Source organism: Caretta caretta, chromosome 8 (assembly GCF_965140235.1).
Source record: "Caretta caretta isolate rCarCar2 chromosome 8, rCarCar1.hap1, whole genome shotgun sequence".
Classification (NCBI taxonomy): Eukaryota; Metazoa; Chordata; order Testudines; family Cheloniidae; genus Caretta; species Caretta caretta.
Genome location: NC_134213.1, coordinates 20,612,628 through 20,638,246, shown reverse-complemented (window position 1 = coordinate 20,638,246; position 25,619 = coordinate 20,612,628). Strand labels below are relative to the sequence as shown.

At 45.2% G+C, this 25,619-nt stretch overlaps 1 protein-coding gene and 1 long non-coding RNA gene across 3 annotated transcripts in view; one reads left to right on the top strand and one right to left on the bottom strand.

Moving 5' to 3' along the window:
- Positions 1-8,267: 8,267 nt before the first annotated feature.
- NKX2-5 (NK2 homeobox 5) lies at positions 8,268-12,048 on the bottom strand. Its single transcript, XM_048861196.2, has 2 exons — positions 11,619-12,048; positions 8,268-9,875 (listed from the first exon to the last, which is right to left on the bottom strand). The coding sequence occupies exons 1-2, from the start codon at positions 11,914-11,916 to the stop codon at positions 9,268-9,270; spliced, it is 906 nt and encodes a 301-aa protein (XP_048717153.1). The 5' UTR covers positions 11,917-12,048; the 3' UTR covers positions 8,268-9,267.
- An 8,903-nt stretch (positions 12,049-20,951) lies between these two features.
- The window catches only part of LOC142072961 (uncharacterized), a 151,306-nt gene continuing 146,638 nt past the window's right edge, over positions 20,952-25,619 (top strand). The window contains exon 1 of one of the 2 annotated variants that reach the window (XR_012669587.1): positions 20,952-21,065. This is a non-coding gene — a long non-coding RNA (uncharacterized LOC142072961). Of the gene's footprint in view, positions 21,066-21,809; positions 21,964-25,619 lie in introns of those variants that run through there. The other variant, XR_012669586.1, reaches the window with a different exon arrangement.

The window sequence follows — 25,619 nt, the reverse complement described above, 5'->3', positions numbered from 1 at the left end:
TGTGGTGTTTTTGTATTGTGTGTTGTTAAATAGTTGATGTGTTTCACCCAAGAAATGGCTGCATTCCATTGCTGGATGAAGTCATCCTTGTGTGTGTATATATATATATATAGGGAGGCAGTTGTGCTTAGCAATTAAAGCAGGGAACTTCATTAGGAAACTAGCTCTATTCCTTACTGATTCTTTGTGTAACCTGAGGCAAGGCACTTAGGTCCAAATCTTCAAAAGGGGAAGATTTGGAAACCTCATTTTTTGGATGGACAAATGAAGACATCTTGGACTTGATTTTCTGTGGTTCTGAGCACCCATGGCTCCCACTGACTTAACTGAAAGCTGCATACATGCATCTCAAGGCAGAATTTAGCCAATAGATCATAAATCAGTGTGTTGAATACCCTGTGATTGTTTGATGAAAGGAGCTGTAAAAATACCACTTTCAATTGTAGAAATTGGACGCACGTTTTCAAAGTTACAATTAGGCAAAACGGTTTGTTTTTATATGACTTTAAAAGGCCTGTCCAAATAGGTGTGTCTACCCCTCGCATCTGCACACAGCTTAACTACTGAAGTCAACAGGGCTTCTGCACAAGGAATGGCTGCAGAGTTGGACCTTTTATTTACTGCCCTACCACTCGCAATTTTTATATATGAGTTCAGACTTGAAACCCTCAGAGCACCTTCATAACTGGAAGAAGAGTTTCAAACAGAGCTAGACAGACCCAAATAGATCCCAGAGGGACTGTAGAAAAATTCTCTCTTTGCCCAACAGCCAGAAATAAATAGCTAAAACCGAAAATAAAGCCTCACCCAGAAGGATTCCACAGACTGGTGTAAGCATGTCTGTCTGCTTGTCTTTCACTGACTTCCTCTCTGATCCAGAACACATTCTGTCCACTGTTGGTATGAGAATCTTCTCTGCAGCCCCTCCTACCTGGAACGACTCCCTATATATTTTCACTTCATCAGTTCTTCATCTTGTTTCAAATCTCAGATGAAATCTCGGCATCTCTTATTGCTCTGTAGCACTTCATTTTTCTTCCCCTCTTCTATCATATAATTGTCTGATGCTGTAAGCCTTCTATCTGTGGATTGATTCCAATGGGAGTTCTGGGTGCAAAGGGCTTTCAGGATCAGGAGCTAATTTCAGAACTATTATTTACCTCTGCAAACTATTTTGGGATCTTGTTTGTAAGAAAGCCAACATACAAAATAAGGCCCAGATCCTGCAGTTACTAACAAGCGTAATTTTATGCACATGAGTAGTCCCATTGACTTCAGTTGGACTACCCATGTGCATGCACAAAGTTAGGTGTTTGTATACCTGTGTGCAGGATCTGGGCCTAAGTGTGCATGTAAGGCCAGCAGCTGCACAATGTACTGACTAATCCACTGAACCCAAGTCAGGAAGAATCAAGTCCTGCTTTTGTTACTCACACAAGTAGTGTCACTGACATCAATCATAGGACTATCATCATAAGCTAGATGGTAGGATTTGGCTGTAATGTTTTGTTAGTATTTTACAGCTTTCTGGCAACTTATTTGACTGAAAGGTTTTGATAGCCTGTTTCTGAAACCTTCCTGATGACAGACTCACAGACTGGGCAGTGCACATGTTTGTACACTGCAGCCTCCTCAGACTGCAAAGGGCACTTTGAAAATTGCTGTTATCTTTTGCAGATAATAAGAGGTATATAAAATACTGGCCAGGAAGATGGGATTTGGGGCCAGTTTCTAGGAACTGGTACTGGGACTTCTTCAAAGCTAATGCTGAAACATACAAAGGATAATGCAATCTGTTTAGGAAACATCTGCTGTACTAAAATAAACCATGGTATATTCTTGGGGCAGCAGCATGCATTTCTAACCACTATTCCCAAATAGGTAGAAGGTCTAGAAAGAGTTTCTGAGCATCACATTTTAAAAATTTTATAAGTAGTGTAAGTACTGATTAGTTGGATCTAGGACAAAAATCACTCAGATGTATTTCTAAATTCCATTTCTCTTAATAATTAATACTTAGCACTCACTGCACTTTTCTTCATTCAAAGCACTTTTCAAACATAGTTTCTTGTCCAGTTTGCTAGCATCTGCCTTTAGCAGTCTATAGCACCTTCCACCCAAAGATCTGAGTGTTTCACAGAAATTAATTCAACTTCACAACATCCCCATGAGATTAGTAAATATTATCCCCATAAATGAGGCCTCGAGTGCTGAAATGACTTAGGCCACACAGCAAGGTCTTGATCCTGACCACACTTGCACACATGTTTAACTTTACACTCATGGGCAATTCTATTCAGCTCGATGGGACTTCTCAGATGTGTATGGTTAAGCAAATGAGTAAGTTTTGCAGAAGTCATGTGGATGAACCCCATGACCACAGAATTCAGTGGAGCTCCACCTGGAAGATACAAAGGTCTGCCCTCACTGATCCAATTGCAGGCTTGGGACCTAAGTCTGTAGCAATGCTGGGAAAACTGCCCAGAGCTCCTGAATCCCAGTCTTGTGCTTTCGCCAATGCTCCTTTGGTGGAACCAAACAAATGTTATTTTAAGCAGGGATGGCTTAACAACTATTTCTCACTGGAGCTGATGCATCAATTGCATCAAGGTAGAGCTGTTTTGTTTCTCTGAAGTTTTGTTCTTTTTCTGGACCTCCATAGCTTTTCTCTTTACTCAGTGTCTTGGAAATAGTTTATTTTCTGTCTCATCCCCCTTCTTACTGTGTGTAAGTCCAAGACCCACCAACATAATTCCACTCACACATGGTTTTCAGTTCCAGGATCTCTTTTGGCATGCCAAAGATACACAGGTGGCCAAAATCAGGAAAAATGACCTAAAATTTGCCTTACCAGATTAGACTGTTGGTCCATCAAGTCTAGTACGCTGTCACTGACAACAGCCAATAGTAGGCAAACACCTGATAGAGTGAGACCAGCAAAAATTGGCCAGCTGCAGGGGCTGTTCTCACCTAAAAGTCAACCAAAAATGTGCTGGAAATGTCAGGGATATTTTAAAGCTGTCCCTTATGATAGGGGAGATGGTTCTTAGTGCAGCTTTCACCATATCTAGAATCAGCAGTAACAGTTTAATCTATTTTACAGTTGGTGCCTCTGATCTGTAAAATAAAATACATTTCCTTGTACTGCTGTCTGATTACATTTCTCAGGGCTAGTGCCGAAGCTGCAGTGCAAAAGAAAATAAATGACTTTGGCTGATCCTCAGAGAGCTTCTTGGTGCATGGGAGGAGGGAACTGCATAGGACAACATGTCACCTATCAATTTGAACAAGCTGTAGCAATACTGTGATCTGCATGCGGACTGGAGCTGTTTGCAGTCAAACAACAAAGGATTTTTGACCGAAGATAATCGGTGAGGCTAGTTAACAATATTCAGATTCCTTTCCCTGTGGAAAAAGGAAGTGAGGTAGGAGAATGGGTTGGAGATGCCCTTTGGATGATTGGTCCTGTACCTGATGAGTCTGTCATTCAATGGAGCCTGCTCTGATTGTGAGGATGCAGGACTTTACATTTTTATGAGAGGCTGCTAGTGGCTGCCAAATAGAATATACTGTTGCATTAAATAGTATTCAATGTTCTCATGCTGGGACACTTTGCAAAAATTTGGTTGACTTGATTAATTTTCACATATACACTACTAGTGTTCAGTCTCTGCTAGGAGGCTTCCATCTCCCTCTGTTTCTAAACTGAGCAGGAGAGAGAAAAGAAACACTGATATCTGAGTAACTGAGGGAGAATGTTCTGATTCTTGTTTGTGTTGGGGGAAATCTTTTTAATCCCTGGGGCCTGATTCTCCCTTGTCCTACACCTTGGTTAGTAATTTCCACGAGTAGAAACTTATTAGAAAATGATACCCAGATCAAAATGTCAGCATTTCAGTTTATACTGGTGTACATGATTAACCAAGGTGTAAAACAATGGAGACTCTAGTCCCAGTCTGCAAGCCCTTTGCCTTTCTCACTCAGAGATATTTGCAAGATTCTCTTAAAGATGTTACTCCTTTTAAACAATCCTGATTAGAATAATTGATTATATTCATTAGGCATTGCTTATTATCAGTACTGTTTGCTGTATTTTAGTTGGGGTGTTCAAGAACACTAAGCTATTTTACTTAATTTTTGCCAGGACCATGGCTCCTTGTATTGTGTTGCAGGTATGCGGGGCAAAAAACCCAGGAATTACACTTCTTCCAACAGAGTAACTTTCCACACAGGGTGCAGGGAGTTACAGGACTTAAGGAATAAAATCCTGATTTATAACACAGTTTGAAAACTGCATGGCTATTATTTGGGGAGAACTGCAAAAGGCAAGTGATTTGGTACCCTACAGAGTGTTTATAATGCAGTCTCCTGTCATTCCTTATTTAACATGTTACTTTAACAATTGGGTGAATTCCAGCTCTTTTATATAAAGCCCTCACCTTATAGCTCACTTGTCCTATGAAGTCAAGTAATGCTGAGCAATATTTACTCCAGTTGATTTCGAATTGAGAAGTGGATGCTCAGGGCCCCTGAAAATCTGGCCTAAAGTGTACAGTTAAGGAGGAGTGGGGATCTCAAATCCAAACTGCAGTCAGTATTCCTTTGCTGGACTCCCTGCCCTGCCAGGAGCCCACAGGATTACTATAGTATCTGGAGTGTGGAAGGTCTCAATGGAAACCCTACTGCCCCACACTCTACTCTAAAATAGTGTATTATAGGTACAGGGGACTGTTATAATATCCTATGGATGTAAAATGATGCTGGCTCTGACAGATAAATCAGTTTATCTACATAAATTCAGATTTTCAAAGCTGACAAGTCATTACAAGGAATGGGAATTGGGTGTCGAAATTCCCTAATCAACTTTGAGAAATGCCACCATAGTCTTTGTAACAGTGCAGAGCCATCCAGTCAGATTGGTTCCCCGTGTCATTCCACTGGCTGCAGAGGATTGATAGCAGAGATGAATTTGGCCTGGACCTACCCAAAATAGAAGCAAGGTGTCTTAGCCTCTGGGTAGGTGGTGGGGGCAGTGAACACTCTCTCCTGGTATTTTTCTCCTGGTCCCTGCAGTCTAAGAAGGAATTAAATTTAAGAAGGGATCCCCGTAATCAATCCCTGCAGTTTAACAAGGAATCCCTGTTATCAAAGTCCCACACTATGCCTCACTCTGCGGATCCCTGATCTGCTGCCAGGTTTAGGCTGGAGTACAGGACGCTGTTCCAGCCAGCTGCAGTTGTGTCCTCTGCCTAAATCGCTTTCTGAACCAGCTCCAAGGCTCTGGTTGCTTTTCCAAGTCCCTGTCTTATCCTGCTCTGCATCTGTTTGTGATGCAATTCCCACAGGAACTGGGAAATATGGAGAGGAGGGGAGAATGTGAGAGGCCTCCTAGGCAGAGCCTCTAGTAATACATGGCACGCTGGCTCCTGCATTGATCCCTCTGAGCCATGAGCCGAGTGTAGCGCAAGAAATCAGTCCCAAACACTGGGCCGAGAGTCGACTTTGTACTGTAGAGTTGGAGACGGGGTTTAACTAGGTAGTAGTAGACATCTGCCCCTGAAAAATTCACATGGGATTACAAGCGCTGCCAAGAAAGCATGAGACAGGAGCAATCCCACCACAGCCCCAATGTATGTGAAGGACATTACTGCCAAGAGCACTGCTGCAGTGAGAATCCCATCATGACCTGTTGCTCTGGGAAGCCTCTTCTTCCCCTTACTCTTTTTGGACCATTTTTCTTGCCCTCAGATGTTAGTGTGCTGGATCCTGAGAGACCAGTGTCAGATTCTGTGGGCATGGCTCAGTCTTCACTTGGCCGAATTTCCACTGCCTTTCCCCTAGGTTAAGCAGCTCACCACTTGCCCTTAATATAAATGTTGAGGATTTCCCTGTCTAAATGGGACTCTGATCCTGGGCAAATTCTGCCTTGGCTGCAGAAGGCGCAGAGGCCCTGGGTTCGCTGCATGTGTGCTATTCACACACTCCTGGAATTAGAGCAGGGAGCATGTGTTTGACTGGGGATACACAAAGGAAGCACCCAGTGACCTCTTTGCAATGTAATCCTCTTTCATTAAACTACTGCTCCTTACTGGAGAAAACTCGCTTGAAGTTCACAGGAGTTTTGCCAGGGTAAAGACCTCAGGAGTTGTAACCCTGATCAAACGCTCTGATGTGAATGTTCAGGGTTAGCGAACTGCAGCAAGGGGGATCCTTGTCCCTGCCCGGAGAGAAGCATCATTTGCTTTTTCCAACCAGAAGTATAGGAATTGTATTGTGCCGATCAGCTCCCGAATAAGCCAGTCATTCTTAGCTTCTCCGCACTGCCTCCTCTTTACAGGATATTTTAAAGACGGTGGCTCTCAGCTTTTTCTGTGCGGGATTCCGAAATCATTGTGCCTCCGTCTGGGTCAATCCCTCCAAAATATGTAAACAGAATTATGTTTTAAAGATAGAGTGAGTCCGACAGACGGTTTCCAACGGGGAGAAACCCCCTGGGGCCTAGACAGGTGAATGCACTGTAGACCACCAGGGGCTCGAGCTGCAGCCCTGATTGCAAATAGAAACCATCCCCCGACCTCCTTATCTCTACAATCCTACCTGCTGAGGTGTGGGTGGGGGGAGGGTCGGTCCCGTTCTGGGGGTGAGGGGAATTAGTGACGGCAGAAGATCTCCATGTATTGGCAGCCTTTCATCCTGTGTCCCAGGGCCACAGCCACCCTGTCTCCATCCCTGTTTACTGATGGGGCAGATATGGTGAGCCCGGGAGAGAGGCTGCAGGTTCCCCTAATTGCCTTATCGACAACCAGCACAATCTCAGACACTTAGAGGATGTTTTGACTGCGCTGAATTACAAGGTTTGTTGTTTTTCACTCCAATAATTGACATTTGATAGCGACTACTGTAAAAACGCCCGGTTGGATCGAGCATCTGCTCGTCCGATTCGTGTGGCCCGCGCTCACCTCCACAGCTGGGGGAAGAAGCCTCCCTACTGGGAAGACTTCTGCTCGCTGGCCACGGAAGTCAAAGGCGAGCGAACTGCTGGGATCCGTTCTTTAATGCTCGTTTTAACAAGACAGCGCTTTCAATGCACAATCGATAGCTGCTGCTGGGACCCACTCCTGATGTTAACCCAGTGTGAATTTTTGTGCCATCCCCACCCCTTCTGTAAAGCTCACGTCCGTGTCCTGAAAAGAAATTGAGTTTCAACTAGGAGAGAGAGGGGTGAAAGAGCGGAATTGGCAGTGAATGGAAACGGACTAGACGACAAGAATGGAAACATTACTAGGGATTGTGTCAGTGTCTAATTTAGATACTATTAAAATCTCACTGGGACTTGCTGCGTATTATTTTTAATTCGTGCCTTCGCTGAATACCATACCCCGAGCTGTCTGCTCTGGTCATATTTTATAAAACAGACGTTTTGACTTAAAATCTCTCTCTCATTCCCGCGTGCATAAACCATGTTTCGGAACTCCAAGCGGCTTCACCTAGAGATCGTCTGCGGGCCAAAGATACAATCATGACAATCGTCATACAGTGAATTAGAACTAGAAAGCCACCTACGTAAATGCGGAAGCTGTTAGCACTTTGGATAGAGTCAATCGCCCCAGAATGAGAAGGGTTTTTAAATGTTGATATAAATAAGTCTGAGGCGTGATTTCTCCCAGAATGGGTATTGTATATAACGAGTTCTTGTTTCAAACGGAGACTTAAAAATTGAATAGTGAAGTTAGCGGAATTTCTGCAGGTCCGGGAATTTATACGAAGCAAAAATGTAACTGTTTTGGTTTTCACGCGGAACAAGTTACAAATGACAGACTTTTTTTAAATATTCCCATCTGATGAAATCAGGGAGTAAAATGCCAGAGACCCAAAGCAAGTGAAATACAATCTTTCACCCCAGCCCCCAAATAATGAGCATGAACCCCTCTACTGGTATTGTCTCCTGTGTCGCTGTAAACCTAGACGCAGACTTAAGACGGGTAAAGTAAAAATGCTGCAAGGGGGATGCTGCCCGGGATACTACTGCGCTATGAGCTGAATCCGGCTGGCTTCACTCATCTATTTACTTTACTGAGATATTCCCGAGAGCTTCACTGGGCGAATCTGACCCAGTGAATTAACTGAGGGCAACCTCAGTCTCCTGCACTGGTGTGGCCCTGCCCGGGCGCAGTGTAGAGAAATGCCTTTTCCCTCTGCACACCCCAGAAGCACTAGGCTAGCGAAGGGAGTAATAATGGCTAGAATGAAAGCAAAGAAGCCGCAGCAACATTAAGCCACTCTCTTTAATGACAAGTCACCGAGTTCCATCAGCTTGCACAGCAAAGGGAGACATACAAACTGGCGGCTGGACAAGGAACAGACAGTGCATTTAAATACTAAATCACGTTTTAGTGCATAACCCTAGGGGGATCTGGCATGTAACAGCATCAGAATTCCTTCATTTCGGGGCTTTGTCTTTAGCCTTTGTGTGCTGGTGAGATCTATATACACGATATACTCTCCCACCCTGTCTCTGGGGCAAGGAAAGTTACATCTTAAATAAAATAGCAGACCCGCATGGCTTTCACCAAAAGGCAGCGTTTGAAGATCTAGGACTAACGATACACTTAGCTTTAAGGACTCTTCAAAATCTAGTGTCCATACAGGAAGTGCAAAATGAAACATGACTTCTGATTTTTAAAATAAATCGAAGAGTTTGCAGCGGCGGTATTGTTCTAACTCTTCTTGAAGGAGCCATTTCTGTAGCGTAAAACGGCCCAATGTTGGGTAGGCGATCGGTACAAGAACTCAGCTCTTAGGGCTTCCTTTTCTGAGAAGCTAGGAGGGAGCTGTGTGTAGCTTTACATGGGACAGGTAATGTGCTCTCCAAAGCACCTGGGTCTGGTAATTTTAATATAACCCCCCACATCTAATAGAGTGTGTGTGTGCTTTAATTTACATGGGGTAGAATAATCTGTACAAAGAACTTTCAAAACTTCCAACTGGAGATGTTGACAAGCATGCTGGTGAATTTGAGGAGGACGCTACATTAACCTTCAAGAGGCCCATTCCCTTCCAGTCCTCCCAGCAGTTTGAAAATATATCGAGACACTTGCTTGTTTGCTTCTCGGAGGGGTCCCAGGCAGGGGTGAAGCCTGTCCTTTCCCTTTGCCTCAAGTCCAACATCTTGATGTTCGGTCCATTGATCAGTTTACAGTCCATGTGAAACGTTGTCCCCATTTTAGTGTTGCACTGAGGCCTAGAATAGGGATGGGTGAAGTAAGTCTACCAGGCTCTGATCCCATGCAACGTGGAAATCCCTGCGTTACCCTGCGGAATCGGTGTTTGCACTGAATTCAAGTCCCCTACGCTGAAGTTCATGAAATTGTTGCCGGCTGCAGCAGGCTGCATGGTCTGCATGGAAGGGTAGTTGCAATTGTAGTTGGCATTGCAGGCTGAGCTGTTGTAATTAGTGTAAGCAGGGTAGGCGTTGTAGCTATAGGGGTTAATGCTGACATTGTAGGGTGAACTGTAGGGGGAAGATTCCCCTAAGCAGGGCTTCCCATCTCTCACCAGAACAGGCACTGCTATCCTCCTCGGTGGAGGGATCCCGACCATTTCTAGGGTCTGATCCTGTCTCTGCCTTTTGCATTTATACCTTCTATTCTGGAACCAAATTTTAACCTGGGTGGAGGTGAGCTTTAGGACGTTCGCTAAATGGTCTCTCTCGGGGGCTGAGAGATACTTCTGTTGCTTGAACCTTCTCTCCAGTTCATAGACTTGAGCTTGAGAGAAGAGGACGCGAGGTTTTCTCCTCTTCCTTTGTCTGGGGCGCTCTGGATCCTCCAAACCCCCTTTCTCCTGTTCCAGGGTCTTGTGAAGGGAGCACAGTTCTGAAGCAAAACAAAGAAACCAGCACACAATAATCAGTGTATGTGAATCATTGTAAGCCGTGTAAATGAGTGTCACAGACTTTCCACTAAACTAAACTCTGCTTCTGTTTGAGCTACAGACTCCAATTAGCTTTCAACCCCGTTCGTTGCCGCTGGAGTTTCTCCAGGATGTTACTTCCATTGTAAAGTTCTTAAACTATATTATTAAATGTTACTACATTTACTAAAGCTCCATAGTAAATGAAAAATTAGATTAATGCGTAATTACTTAAAAAAAAACAAGGAGTCCGGTGGCACCTAACAGATCTGAATAAGTGTTTTGTTTTGTTTTTTTACTCACGAAAGCTTGTGCCCAAATAGATCTGTTAGTCTTTAAAATGCCACCGGACTCCTTGTTGTTTTTGATACAGACTAACACGGCTACCCCCTAAGACTTAAAAATCGGAACGACGATTTCAATCTTTAATCTCTTTAGTACAAAGAGTCGATTCGTTTTGTACTGTATTTGTAGCGAGTATCCACCGACCGCATTGAAATCGGCTCAGCTGTTTCTTAATTGCAGTCAAAATCCTACGGGCCTTAAATGTAAACCGTGTAACTATGGGTATCTCTTACGGATACTGTGAACATTAAAGAGCGGGGAATGGCTATGATTCTTTCAGCAGAAATTTTTTTGGGGTGAGTAATAGATTTTGGAATTATTCTCCTGAATTAGTTGCCAGTTTGCAATTCACTTGGAGTCCACTGGCTGATCGTTGTTTTCCGTTTGCCAGATAGTTCACTTTCGCTCGCAATTTATAACATAGTTTCATTTTTGCTGTTGTACCAAAATTCTTCCTGTAAACGAGTTTGGAAACAAGTTACAGGTAATAGGAAACTTCTCTCCTCTTCGCTCCTCTTCCTGCTCCCCCACCCCAAAACCACAACCCTCTCCAGTCCCCGGGGTGCTCGAAGGATTCAGCTAGCCTGCAAACAGGAGATGCTGAGCTCCTGGAGATCATAGTCTGGAAGGCTCTATAGAGATGAAAAGGGGGATAATATTTGTCGTGTACTATCTCCTAGTCTCTCCTTCCAGTAACATTCCCTGTAAACAAGTGACCATCTTACAAGCAGCAAGACACTGCCCAGAGTTCGGTCAAAATGGCCTTTCCACGGGGATGGGTCTGGAATCGCTGAAATAACCGGTCCTGTTTCTCGGAAAGATCAAAACGATAGAGTATTTTCTCGGGTACTATTTAATAATTGCTCTACCTACTTGTACGTCTCTATTTCCGTTCTTGGAGCTATTATGTAAGTAACCTGCTTTAATTTAATTCAAACAGAATCACTAACAAACATTGCTATCAGCTGGGTTGATAAAGGAGACAACTCCCCCCACCCCCATCACTCTGAGCTGAGGGGCGTCCAGGGGTCTGGCCTTTTTCCTCAGTTACAGGGAGTGGAAGCCGTTGAGTGATCTCTTTCCCTCCCGTAACTTTCCTCTCCTTTTTAGCAGCTTGGGTCTGATGGCCGGTAAGGATGGTGGGGAAAGAAAAGTAGACAGAGATTGTTTCGAGGCACGGGGAAGACGATCTTCCCCCTTTATCTTATCAGTGCATCTAAAAATCCTCCAGCGCCCCAAGAAACGGGCTCACCTCTAGATAACAAACCCCAACCAGCTGCCACTGAAGGCCTGGGGTTGTACTTTCCAAAGAGACCCCCTCGGTGGTTTTTAAAACACTCCTCGGAGTGCTGCCCTTTTACCTTTCTTGTCCACTTTAGAGTCCTTGGCCGAGTCCACTTCCATGTAGGGTTTAACATAGAAGGAGCTGGGGAAGGTGGTGGAGTTTTTGGAAGGGTGAGTCTGAGTCAGCTCCTCACTGAGTTCAGGAAGGGCTGTTGCCTCTGCAGTGTAAGTCTCCTGTTTGAAGGTTGACAGCATGCAGGAGGAGGAGGAGGACAGAGTGGAGAGCTCCATCGAAGCCAGGCCAGTCTGATGCTGTTCCAGATTCAAAATATCCTTGACAGAAAAGGGCGTAGTAGTCACGGGACTAGGAAACATTGTGGGGGCAAGTGAGGCAGCGACCAGAGCCCAGCTTCATGTAAAGGTGAATTGGAAACAAACAACCTGCTGCGGTAGAGACCCCTGAGCTCTCCAAAGGGGCGCATAGCATTCCAGCAATTAGCCTTGACTTGTGGACTGGAGGCAGGTAGAACCAGACCATAAAGGAAAAGAAGGAGGGACTAGGCAGTTTTTGGGTGACTTTAGCTTTCTATTGGCTAACTGAGCAGTGATGGAATGAAAGATGCAAAGTTCCATGTCACCTAATATAGTAATACAACTCAAAAACATCCCCACGCATTTAAAGGGGCGGCATTGTATTTACCCAGCTTTCCCCCGCAGGGTTTGTTGATCTTAAAAAAAAAAAAAATCCGAAAGGCCTCATGTGTACAAACCCCCTATTTGATGCCATCTATCATACAGTCAGATTAAATAAACAGGCCTGGAGGAAACCATCAAGCAAATATGTGCTGGATTCAATTTAAAAAAATGGAAGTTTCTCTTTTAGTATCCTGCACTATGTGATCCAAATGATAACGGAGGAGCCCATTCATTGGGGCACATTTAAGGGGAAATTTACGTCTGTGACTGAAGAAGAAATCGATGAGATTCTGATGAGGCATAATATCTACAACGCCAATGTCTGGTGTATAGCAAAGTAGTCAAATAGCCCACACGTGGTTCTTTTTCATCTGTTTGATTGTAACTCTGTTCAGGACAAAAAACTATCAAGACTCTGTTCTTCCTGTAAAAATTATCGCTTTTAATAGATCTCTTTCAAGGTTTGTCACCCAGCGTCCTGCAATGCAGCGGACTCGGGGTCAATATTAGTAACCTAGCGCATTTAAAGAGAGGGTTAAGAAATAAATAAGCAATAATGTGCAAGTTTGGGGTGATTGTAGAGATCAGAGGCAAGATATATGTGATGCAAAAGCACTAAATACAGCAGCAGTTAAGGAAAACACTCTGTTCGCTAAAACAAACAACAGCTCAGTAGCGAAAAAGTGAAGTACGGGCTCTTTGCAAATACAAATTGGAAAATTAATCTCTATTATCTGCCTCAGAGAGTAAATATCTGAATCCCAGTCTCGGGGCCTGGCTTTCGATAAGTGGAAGGCTATGACTGTGAATAACTGCAGCTCCTTGTATTCAAGGACCAGAAGTGGGAGCTCATTAATTTCATGCACTTATGGCAACTAAAATAAACCGCAGCAGCAAATCCCTCCGAAGGACTCGGCTGTGGGAGGGGGCGTTGCGATGCTTTCAGTTAAAAACAACAACAACAAAACAAAAACACACACACCCACACACAACCCAAAAACATTTAAGTAACTTCTTGGGGAAAGTAGTTGGTGTGTGGAATCCCCAGCCTTGCGTGGGGAGAAGAGCAGGCTCTAAAAGGCAACTGGAAAGCAGCTCTTCCCAGGCACATCTCCCTAATGATCTCTTAAGTCAACCCAGGGTGATAAGAGATAAGGAAAGGGACTCGTGGCTCCATGTGGAAAAGTGGAGCGGAAAAGAGTCTTCGGGTGATATGGTGAGTTCGCCTGGCCTTTGACATGTCCTTCCTGGGCAGGGATACTAGTGAAGGGGGGTGGCCAGTCTTTTTTTTTTTTTTCCTAAGGCAGGGTCAGGATTTTTGGGAGGCGGAGAGGGGTAATGCATGAGGTCTTGTGCAGCAGGAGAGCCATTTTGAATATGTCCATCTATGCCTTTGTGCCAGGGCGCCGATTGCAGCCATGTGTAAGAGGGGAGCAGGGCCGGGTTTTTATTCCGATTGGCAGTAGAAAGAGAAGAGACGTTTGTTTGGGGCGTATGGAAGCCTAGCTCCCCGGCCTGACATAGCGTCGCCCCTTCTCCAGTAATGGCCCCTCGGCAGCGCTAACTCGCCTGGCACTGCTTGTCGCGGAACTGCCCCGGATGGCCCACCCGGTGCTAAGATGGACTTCCCCGGCGCTTCAGGCTTTGCCTTGGAATTGAGCGCTACTGGGCGGGCCCTTTGGGTTGGGCAGCGGGTGCTTGGCCATGGGGGAAAGGCGGGCTCTGATCAGAGCCAGAAAGAAAGAGCAGCACGACGAACCAGCCCCAGTTGCACACGAACACCTGCGGCCGAACAGCCTTACCCAGAAGCACCTGCCCCTGTTTAAAAAATGAATTCCCCCTCTTGCGAACTAGACTCCGGGGCAAGGAGCATATTGTTGCTCTCTTGTGTGAACTGCCACCTTTATCCGAAGAGCGGCCTAATTTCTTCTCTTTCCCACTGGGGATCTGAATTCTGATATTTACCTATCATTTAACAGCCCCTCCGCCCTTTCCCCTTGTCTCTAGTGGCTTCAGATGGGTTTGTATTTTCCAAGGCGGAAATGTAATTTTCTCTCGAATGAGAAAAACAATTAACTCGCTCTGGCCTGCAGTGAGTGTATCGACTCTCCCAGGCTGGGGATAAGCTCCCGGAGCGTGGAGTTCGCTTTATCTCCTAAGTCGCTGCTATCCGAGGAAGTTGCAACATCCGATTCAATTAAAATTCTTGCTGCAAACGATTGCTAGTGTCCTGGTACCTTTTCGTTGGTGAATCCGAGTTGGAGTTTGCGATGACAGAGTAAGAGATTAGAGTGTACAGAGAGGCCCGAAATATTGCATTTTAATGGAGGGAAACGCAGCCATTACAGCTCGCTTATTTTCAGCTATTCTTTTCAGACAATGGTGGGCGCTTCTCTAGTAAATCAGTGTAGAAGGAATTAAGAGCAACTCTAGACGCCTACATAGGTTGGTTGCATCTAGAATTTCTAAACTCCACTCTTCAGGCTGCCCTGGCCTCTCTAGTCCATCTGATGTGGCGTGTGGGTGTGTAAAATAAATGCTACTTCGTTGGATAGCAGTGTGGGAGAGAATGCAAACTCCGCATTTAGGGAGCTTCTACCCAAACATATGTACATACACCTGACTAACATTTAAAAATATGTAGAGGGACATAAAGTATAGGAACACAGGAATTGTCATGACTAGTCTAGTATCCTGTCCTATGTCTGTACAGTTTAGCGGGGGGGAAATATCGAAGTTTCCCTGCCCCTCTCTCTCTCTCTCTCTTTCTTATGCTTCTTAGCTTCAGAATACAGGATGCTAGGTCAGTGCAAAGTTCCCCTCCCGCACTGTCCCATGTCAGGATGAAACATTTTGTCTTTGCTGGCGCTTCCGTTTCCTTTTCCATGTATAGAATGCTCTTCAAGGGAGATTTCTCTCTGTGTCCAGCTCCCCAGCTCTACGTGGGGTGTGTTCATGCCCCCTCTCTCCCCCCTTTCTAGGCCTTATTTGTTTAGATTGCAAGATCTTTGGGGCAGGGACTGTTTCTTGCAGTGTGTTCCTGCAGTGCCTAGCCCAATGGCGCTCTGATCTCGGCTAGGCTCGCTGGGTGCTACCACCGTCTTTTCAGGGCCAGAGGTTCGCTGAACAAACTTTTCCCCAGCATCGGAGCGCATGTTGTCCTTGCTATGAGCTTGCAGCCTCCGTCGGTCTTCACTTCATGCCGAGTCTGTATCTAGTGCGGCCTGTGTGTACATTGAGATGAAAGCTGCCTGCATATAAATATTATTAATTGGAAACCGTAGGGTTCCTAGCGGGTCCGAATCACACCCTCCCTCCCAATCGATAGGGCCCCGGCTGCAGAGGTAGATGTGATTAATTGAAAGATAAGCCGGAGCTCTCATTTGGAATGTCATTAATGCTTTACGGAGACATTGGCTGGAGACAGACAGCGTTATCCTCCGCTTTATCTTCAACAATGCATCCCTTTTAATACTGCAGTTTAGAAACAAATGGGGGCTTTCGGCTCAGCCCTTCCCTGCCGTGTTTATATTTTTGGAAGAATCACAAAGAGTGGGAGTCCCGGGCTCGGCCCCCTGATAAATGAACATTAGCACTTTTTAAAACTACTGTATCAACAAAAAGAGCTGCAGGGCCGCAATAATTGGTGAAAAAGCAAACACTCCGTAAAGAGAGGCCGGGTCTGCTCTGTGTCCGGCTGATTGATGAATAAGCCACTGACATACAGCAGCTCATGGACTTTCCGGGTCGGGGCTCATCACCCTCTTCCCCTATATTCCCCCATCCCGCTGAAATAATTACCCTCAGTCCACTAAACATGCAAGAGGCAGGATGGGAGGGGTGTGTTGCGGGGGCATAAGGGAGAAGGGGAGCCAAAGCACCCAGCCTTGTTCCCGAGTCCCAGGAGAGTTCCCCTCATGTAGATGGAAGCAAAGCCGAGTTAGTGGCTTAGCCGTGATCTCAACCTGGCAAGCGGGGCTGGACCTTCTGCTAGCCTCCTGGCAATCAGTCCTTCAGTAAGAAAACATTTCAGAGCCACTCTGCCTTAGCTAAAGAAGCTCTGATACAGTATCGGTGTAGGACAGGAGGTGACCTATGCCAAACAGGAACCCCTGCCTCAAGGCAAGGCCTTAACAGGATAAACCTGGCATAAGCAAGTACAATGCGGAACACAGGAGTGGGTATGCCATTGGGGTTTCTGCAGTATTCTCTTTTAGCGATATCTGGTGTGTCCATCCGCCCAGTATTTAGGCACTAAACAGCATTGGAAGTGGCATTAATATACCCATAAGAGTTCCTATTCTCTAGCACTCAGCTGCTTTTTACCCTGGTTCTGGTTCTGGTCTTTCTTCACTTTCGGCCAATATTTCAGACATTATCTTTGTTGTTGTTCCACTTGAAGGATCAGGTCCTGAGTTACCTATCTCTGCTTTCAGTAGGAGTTAGGGGGCTTAAGGAATGCAGGCTGTGATTCAAAAATGATTGATCTAAAATCAGTTTCCTTATTCACAGGGGTATTCAGTTCAGCCTAAGGAGATGGCACTAATTGCCACAGACCCCAATGTTTTTACTGCATCCTCCTTATTTCGCACAAATTAGCTTTGTTTTTACTCTTGTTCAGCTTTATGGCATCTGCTTACTCTGTAAAAAGCAGACAATGGACAACATCAGGGCAGTCACCGTGATTATACCTAATCCAGATTCCTTAATAGGGAAGTCAGGGCCTGATTCTGATCTCAAGTATACAGGTTTTATCACTGTCACTATTAACTTCAATTGAGTTACTTCTGATACAGGCTGGTAAACATGCCAACAGAATCAGGCCCTATATATGTATATACAAAGAGAATAACTAAAAACACAGAATCTCATAAATATCCTGTAGCAACTTCTCATTCCAAGTCCAGCAGAAAGCAGCCATACAGAATCAACTCTTTAACATTGGGGGCGGGGGGGGGGGGGGAATGAGTAAAACAAAAAACAAAAAAATACCAAACCAAAACCCAACATAATATATGGGCACTCCTTGATGAGTCAAAGCTGCCCTTTATCCGGACCTTGATATAAACAGGAGTCAGACCTTTATTCCTTATAGTACATATAGGTAACGTTCACACTTGTTCATTTGCAGACCGTCTGTTTGCGGCATAGAACGATTTCTAGGTTTGATTTTAAATATAATCGATTTTTAAAAGCTTTGTTTTTAACTTTTTTTACTGCAGTCAGTTTAGGAAATAAACATTTCTCTCACTCTTTTAAGGTGTTGAAACCTCTCATTTTAGACAGTTCATTTTATTTTGTTTTTAATCCCAATAGGTGAAAATGTCTAACTCACCCCCCCCCCCCCCCGCCTTTGGATTTGCTGCTATCTGTTGGAGGACTCTGTTTAAACGCTGCGGGTTTGACACCTTGTCAATAATTGAGTGCTAACACTTAAGGTGCGGTACATTTATTAAGAGCTAGTATTCCAGAAATAGGCTATTAGGGTTTCCTTGAGTAAACTTTTGCAAATCTCCTAGTTACCACCTTGTTGGCTGCAGAAGCTACTGGATAAGTTGTCCTGGGGTCTGTATAGATCACTTCTGGCTTCCTGACTTTGTCATTAGTTCTCTGCTTTATACAATTAAAGAGATTTTTAAACATAACTCCCCAGGGGAACAAACATTGTAAAGAGCTTGATATAAAATAATAATAGTTTTACAATTCTAACTTAAATTATCATGTATGTGTGTCTTTCATTACTATTAGTTTAATGTTCAATTGGCAACTGAGACAGATAGGTGGGGTGGTCTGAAGTCTGATCAGGGACTGGGAATTAGGAGCACTTGGGGTCTGTTACCAGCTGACTCTAGGCAAGACTCTTAACTTCTCTGCCTCTGTAAAATGAGGATATTGTAATTTCATTATGAGGATTTATTGGTGAATGTGTCTACAATTTTGTGAATATGTGAAGTGCTATATGTGTTAATTTTAGTGTCTAGAAGCCCAATTCTACAAACTCAAACGGTGAGGGTAGGACCCATTAAAGGGAGCGGTGGAAGTTCAGCCCCTTTGCAGAGCAGACCACTTATCTAGGCATCTAAATCTGAAGTTAGGTGTTTAGCTTTAAGCAGCTGATCTTGAAAATTTGGCCTTGAATCTTAGAACCAGGGAAGAGAGAGATTTGGGGAGAGCATTTTTGGGCTTCCAATGCAGGCTTACAACAGAGATATTAACATGTATAAATCCTTAAGCTTTATGTTGCTACCTTTCTGTTCTTGACACTAAGACAGTGGTCAGGTTTCAGAGTAACAGCCGTGTTAGTCTGTATTCGCAAAAAGAAAAGGAGTACTTGTGACACCTTAGAGACTAACCAATTTATTTGAGCATGAGCTTTCGTGAGCTACAGCTCACTTCATCGGATGCATACCATGGAAACTGCAGCAGACTTTATATATACACAGAGAATATGAAACAATACCTCCTCCCACCCCACTGTCCTGCTGGTAATAGCTTATCTAAAGTGATCATCAGGTGGGCCATTTCCAGCACAAATCCAGGTTTTCTCACCCTCCACCCCCCCACACAAATTCACTCTCCTGCTGGTGCTAGCCCATCCAAAGTGACAACTCTTTACATAATCAAGTCGGGCTATTTCCTGCACAAATCCAGGTTTTCTCACATCCCCCCCAGCCCCATACACACACAAACTCACTCTCCTGCTGGTAATAGCTCATCCAAACTGACAGTGGTGGTTTCTTGCCTGCTTCTAGATCTCTGTAGAGGAAAATGGAGCTGTCCAAGCAGGTCATCCTTGCAGCCTGTCTAGGAGAGACTCCTTTCCTTCTACATTTTTAAACTATCCATTTTGCTTTAATGTTTTCTAATAAGATACCCTTTTCTGGGATGACCAGCTCACTACTTTTAGTGAGGGCTTGTGAATGGTTGTGAATTCTAAAGGCTCTTTCCCTTTAGGGTCTTATCCAGCTTCTATTCAAGAAAATTGGAACGTTGTCATTGTCTTCAAAGGCAGCAGGATCCCTCCTCTGATTATGAGCTGTGGTGTGGATCCCTTTGTCCAGGGCTGCCACCTCCCATTCACTTTTGCACATGCTACAATAGTGCACACTCTGGAATTCTTCCATGGACTTATCTGCACCAGGGGTTAGGTCACCTAACTACATGACCCAGGTGGGAAATTTTTCACATCAGCCCCTAGCAACAACTAGGTCTGTCTAATTTTTAAGTGTAGACCAGGCTTAAGCCACAATAGAGCTGTAATCTCCTTAGCTACAAACTACAGGGCTTGCACAATTAATTAGGACAGCTACTGGCTGGGGTAGCTGATGGCTTAGTCAGCTGATGGTTTAATTATAAAAGAGTAAAAATCATTATCATCACCCATCAGACATCATCATTACTAAGTATTATTTAGATTGTAAGGTCCATGGGTCAGGAATGGTCTCCTTGATCTGTGTTTGTACAGAGCCTAGCACAGTGGCATCTGGGTCCATGACCAGGGCTCCCAGGCCTACCACAATACTACATTGTGAACACTCATAATCATTGGATCTCAGAATCCCTATGTAGAAACACATTTCACAGCTGCACCATGACAGACTAGTTAATGGTAATGATTCATCCCCCATCCATGTGCTCTCATCTGCAAATTATAATCTACAAATAATAGAGGTCAGGCCCTCCATTCAAGGCACAACATGAAAACATACAAAACAGCAATGTGCATGTGGTGCATCTGGACAGCTGAAGCAGAACATAAAATAGGGAACTTTGTAGGTCCCCAGGGCCCTATCCTTACAGTATGGATAGAGCACAAAAGTGGCCATGAGATTCCTTGGTATGTTTTTTTTCTCTCAGTGGCTTCATCAGACTTACTAGGTTAATAAATCCCATTGTGATTGTTACTAACTGGGTACTCAACCTGGGATCAGATCATCATGTTGCCCTGTCCTGCTTTGTGCATCACTGTGGTGCTGAGGTTGACCACAGTGCCGGTGATAGGTGAGGCAGGAAGGGGCTAGCTCACCCTCCCATAGCTGTGTGCATTGCATTGCATTGCATTGCAAACAGTAACAGAAACTTATTTTTCTTGGTGAAAGGAAATACAGCTGGGAGTGGGTCAGTTGAGCTAAAGGCCTCGTTTTTAAATGCCATTCTTCTGACTGTATTTGCACTTCAGTGGCCTGTTGTGTTGAGAATGAGGATGGGGACAGAACGGTCTTTTAAACATGTCTTCCTGCATTTTTTTCCAGTGAAGACCCAATATGGCACTTGCCCATCCCTGTGTTTAACAATTATTTCAATGCACCCTTTATTTCTGCTTTTTCCTCCTTGACCATTGGCAGCTTATTAAAAAGTAATTATCAGCCATGTTTCACATGGAAACACACAAAGGAGAGAAGAAATAGTTATTCCTGGGACCAATAAAATCCAGTAAAGGAGGTGACTTTCATAATAACTGAATTAAAATGGGAAGGGCTGCAAGGGATTGAAAGAAAAGTTCAACTTCTAGGATACACCTGTTTCTATGGATGCACAGGAAAAATGGTTGGAAATAAAATACCTCACAAAGCCCCTTAGAGGAGAAAGCTATAGACCCAGCAGGCTGTACGGTTATGAGGAGGTTTGCAAGACAAACTCCTCCCCTCCCCTCCACTCCCCTTCCCTTCCTAAGGGGCCTGATCTAACTCCCATGCCATGGAAAGATTCCCATTAGGCTTCAGTGAGAATTGGTTCAGGCGCTTGGCTGGGAAGCCTGACGTCTGTGCAAGGATTTCAGGGTGTTTGCAGCTTGTCTGTCCACACGATGTTTTCCAGAGGAGATAAAGGTTTGACTTTTTGGATACTTCCTTCTGGCCGTGCAAATCCGATCAGTCTTGCGATGTCACAGTGCGTGCTTTCCACTGTGACGAGACAAGGGAGGGGCTGAGCTCAGCTCCAAACGCAGGGGTCAGTGCGATGAGTTTACAGTTATTAGCACAAGAAACAGCTGGTGGGTTCGAGGCCACCGGCCGCCCAAGCCCAGGGGAACAGCCCAGCTAGATAAGTAAGATGGCTCAGGGTCCCCCATCCGCTGGACCCACATGATTAACAACAACAGAAACAAGATCTGCAAACAACACACTTGTAGGGCAGGGAAACCAACCCGCGCAGGGACAAGTGTGAGGTTTATAGCCACGTCGAACACAAGCTGTCGATTAGTCTCTGTTAATCCAGATCTGTTCTCCTAAAAGTTACTTCCCACCCGGGAAGATAAAGCACCCGATACCATTTCTTAAATAACTACCTCTCCCCACCCCCCCTTCCCGGAGTTATCAGTGCCAGGGAGTGAGATCCGCTGGGGTAGGTCATGTTATCTCTTGTCTTCGCTGCTGTCCCCGGACGCTGCCCTGTCACGGGAGACGCCACCCGCATTAGGACCCAGACTGGAACCTTTCTGTCCTCAGTCACTCACAAAATCCCACGCCCGCCACCAGGAGAGCCCTCTCCCGAGGGTATTAGTTAGGCTGGGGCTGAGAGGGGAGGGGGGAAATCCGGGCGGACAGTTACACGGATGTCTATCCTTCGAAATATTTTTTCCTGGGTTGGGGTCTCTCTCCACCCATTCCCTCCGCGCGTCTCCACAGCAGTGGGGAAAGCGAGCGGTCCCATGGCCCAATACGTAACAGAGAACCGGCTGCCCAGGAGCAGTGGGAAAGCGGCTGCCGAAGGAATAGCGAAAATCAGGTCTGCGGTACACATTACAAACCCTGCAACTCTGCTTCCCCCAGCAGGACTCAGTAAGAGCGGTGGGGAAGGCTAAAATGTAGGGATTTCATAGGGATTTCACCTCCCTCTGCATATTTGCGTGTGGGATATATTTATATACCGTGCTAGTCCCTCTGGACGGAGAATAAATATCCCCGCCACCCATTATTAATGGTTACCCTGGCAATTATAATTAATTGTCCCTAGATCAATTTCTCCTGCCATCCAGTCCTCCCAGGTTCCGACCACTGAATTCTGATCAAAATGTAGCCAGAAAAGCGTGTGTGGAAATTCTTGGTTTTGTCAACAAAGGCGCCTCGTATTGAAGTGATCTGTTATTGAGTCTCTGCAGTGTTTTGTGCAGTAAATACAGGTGTCCATTTCACCAATGTGCCAACGCAAATATGTGTTTGTATATTTCGTATTGCATCTCAAGCCAGTTGATTGTGTGTGTGCATATGAAGAATCTAGTTTCCGCGTGTTGGTTTTTGTTTTGGGCTTTTGGGGAGGGGTTCAGCATTTGAACTTAGACTTTCCGATCCATTTTTGAAGAGTTCTGTGCTTTCCCGTGTTGTTTGTTTATTTGATGAACTGCAATTTACACACCCGGAGGGTGGTGACACTATCGAGGGTGGGAAGAGCCATCAAATCGGTTTATTAGCCCCAGACTTAAATCCGATGTCCTTGAAAATCCCCCCCTTGAGTGGAAAAAATCCGGCGCTAAGGATGCCATTAATGAAAATTAGTTGAAAATTAAAAGCGTTTTCCAGGGAAGACTAAAAATACCCGAACTTTGAAGGCCCAAGGAAGCAGCACCAGATCCTCAGCTAGTGTAAATCGGCCATCGATTTCCATGGAGCTAAGCTGATTTGGAGCCGCTGAGAATCTGTGGTTTTGTGTGCACCCGAGTGCCGGTTCCGTTAGACGAATTGGACTGAGAGGAAAGTCAGCGAGTTGGATCTTTGGGTATCGCCCTTTTAATTCGGCTAGAAAGACCAAAGGTGTTTAGGCTCGACCTGACGATTGGGGTATTTTTCTCTCCCCTCACCCGGAACCCCACATTTGCAAACAGGGTTAGCAAAGAGGATTATTTTATTTTTATTGGGGGAGGGGGGGGCAGGAAAACAAATGATTGAAACGGAGCCCACTAGAAAGTGTGTAAACTAAATACACCGGGATGGGGAACATGCCTCCAATGTCTGCAACCGAACGGCAAAACTAAAGCAGCCAGCCACTGCTTGGATCGACTTGGCTGGTGTGAAACTGACCAGAGCTTTTAAGCGTCCCTGTTAACTCAAATAATAAACACTGGGCTGGGAACGGGTCCGACCACCAGAACTGGGGCCTGGACAGAGCTGCCTCCCCTGCATAAGAAAGGGTCAATTAAACAATAAACGCGACGGGGGAAAGTCCGTATAGAGAGAAACACCTGCCCTTTCGCCCAGCCCGGCGTTATAATGCTTGCAATTAGCGCGTCACCTTTGAAATCCAGAGGCGTTTTCCTGTGCATTTGGCAGGAGCAGTGAAGCGATTACTGTTTGTAAAAGGTTTCGAAGAGGAGATAGCAGGAGAGATTATTTATTTAATTTGGACAAAGATTGAGGCATATTCTCGATGAAGAGAACCGCACAAGCATTCAGGTTTTGATGCTTTTTGATTTAGAAGAGAGGCAAAGCCCCGAATTATCCTCAGAGACGTATTTTCTTGAGTTCAGTAACCAATTAGAAAGAAAACGGTTAGAAGAGAGACGCTTCCAAAAATAAATGTTTCGGGGGAAAGTTTTTCAAGCAATCGGATTAATAGGAATATACTTTAATAAAAACCCTTGCACCCGGGGCTCAGTGAGGGTAAAAGGAGAGTGGAAGGATAAAGGTGATTTTAAGAGCTTATTAACGAGAGAACTGGGGGAGGGGGGAGGAGAACCTGCGAAAAGCCGTGTAGATCGTTGGATTTTCTACAGGGCAGAATTTCCCAGTGACTGGGATTTTCGGCGAGTTTCTTTTTAAGATGCAGAAACGAAGTTCACACAAATAAAAATCAGATCTATAGTTAGTTAAAATTGCTGTATTAATTATTTATCTGGCTTTTTCCGTGATGGATACGGACATACAAAATCAGTACCTGGAGAAAAGAGACCGCTGGACGGCAATTGCCCTCCCAGAGCCCCAACAGGAACAGCGATCAACTCCGCAGGGCAAACGCTGCCTTCCCACAACTTGGTTCATGCCCAGCCGCCCCCATTTAATAGAATAAGCGTCTCGAGCGATCCTTTTGGCCATCTATAAAAATTTTAAAAATCACCAGCACTCTATAAACCTGGCAACATTTAAAAAAATCTAAATAAAACACAGCAAAATGTCTGAAAAGTTGACACACCTTAATTTGTCTTTGATTAATAAGCCTTCTTTTAAACAGAAACGCAAGCTCCTAACTTTGTTAGCAAGATTGTTTTCCTTGGGTTTGGGGATTTCGTGACGGGTTTTTTGTTTTTAATTAAAAAGATTCTCCTGTGACTAAAACTAAAGCAACTGGGTGAGCACTTGGCAAAAGGGCACCGTGCAGATTTGGGGGAAGGTTTATTGTCTAGGACAGGAGGGGGAAAAGTTTAATGAGGGCCACATCAGACGCATATCCAAGTTAAACTCCCATTAAAGCCAATGGGGCGCGTTGTGCCATCGGTTTTGAAACAGGAGTTCCCATTGACAGCAGTGGTGCACACTATTTGCTTAATGCCTTTAGTCTACGTTCTTGGTGATTGTGAAGTGAAGTCAGTGGGAGTTTTCTCGAGTAAGGGCTGCGGAATGTGGCTCTGCAGAGACTGAGTTGGGTTGAATGCCTACAGACTGCTGGCAGCGGTCTGCACTGACCCCTGGGGTTTGAGTGTGTTACATAAACAGGGACAGAAGAAACCTGGCATTGCCTCCATAAGCAAATAACTTCGCCTCCTGGCACAAAAGAGGGGCTTTTGTCTAAGCCAGCGTGAGAGGACGCTGGAGCCGATGGACCAGGGAGTCGTGACCTTTACACCGATTCACACCCGAATGCTGATCCAGAGGGGAACACGAGTCTGGAAAAAGAAAAGGAGTACTTGTGGCACCTTAGAGACTAACCAATTTATTTGAGCATGAGCTTTCGTGAGCCACAGCTCACTTCGTCAGATGTGATGAAGTGAGCTGTGGCTCACGAAAGCTCATGCTCAAATAAATTGGTTAGTCTCTAAGGTGCCACAAGTACTCCTTTTCTTTTTGCGAATACAGACTAACACGGCTGTTCCTCTGAAACGAGTCTGGAAGGGATGGACTGTCCCTTGGGCACAGTGGGCGCTAGAGCTGGGGGATCCTGGTACATTTAACCCTTTGCCGCCCCCGCCCCCCGCCCCCGCGGAGCTGTTGTAACCCACTAGTAAGCCTGGAACCCCAAGAGACGTTGGCAAATGTCGCCTTTTACGGCGTGTCTCGGGAGTCTTGCGTGTTGTTGCCCGTTTGTTTTTAGCAACCCACCGGCTTCCACGCCTGGGACTGCAGGCTGTCAGGGCTGCCCGCGTTATCGGTGCGGTGGTAATTAGGGGTTAGTGGAGGGCGATAAGGAGCCTGGCCAGTGCTGTGCGCTGCAGCTGCCCTGCAGCCCGTCCGTTT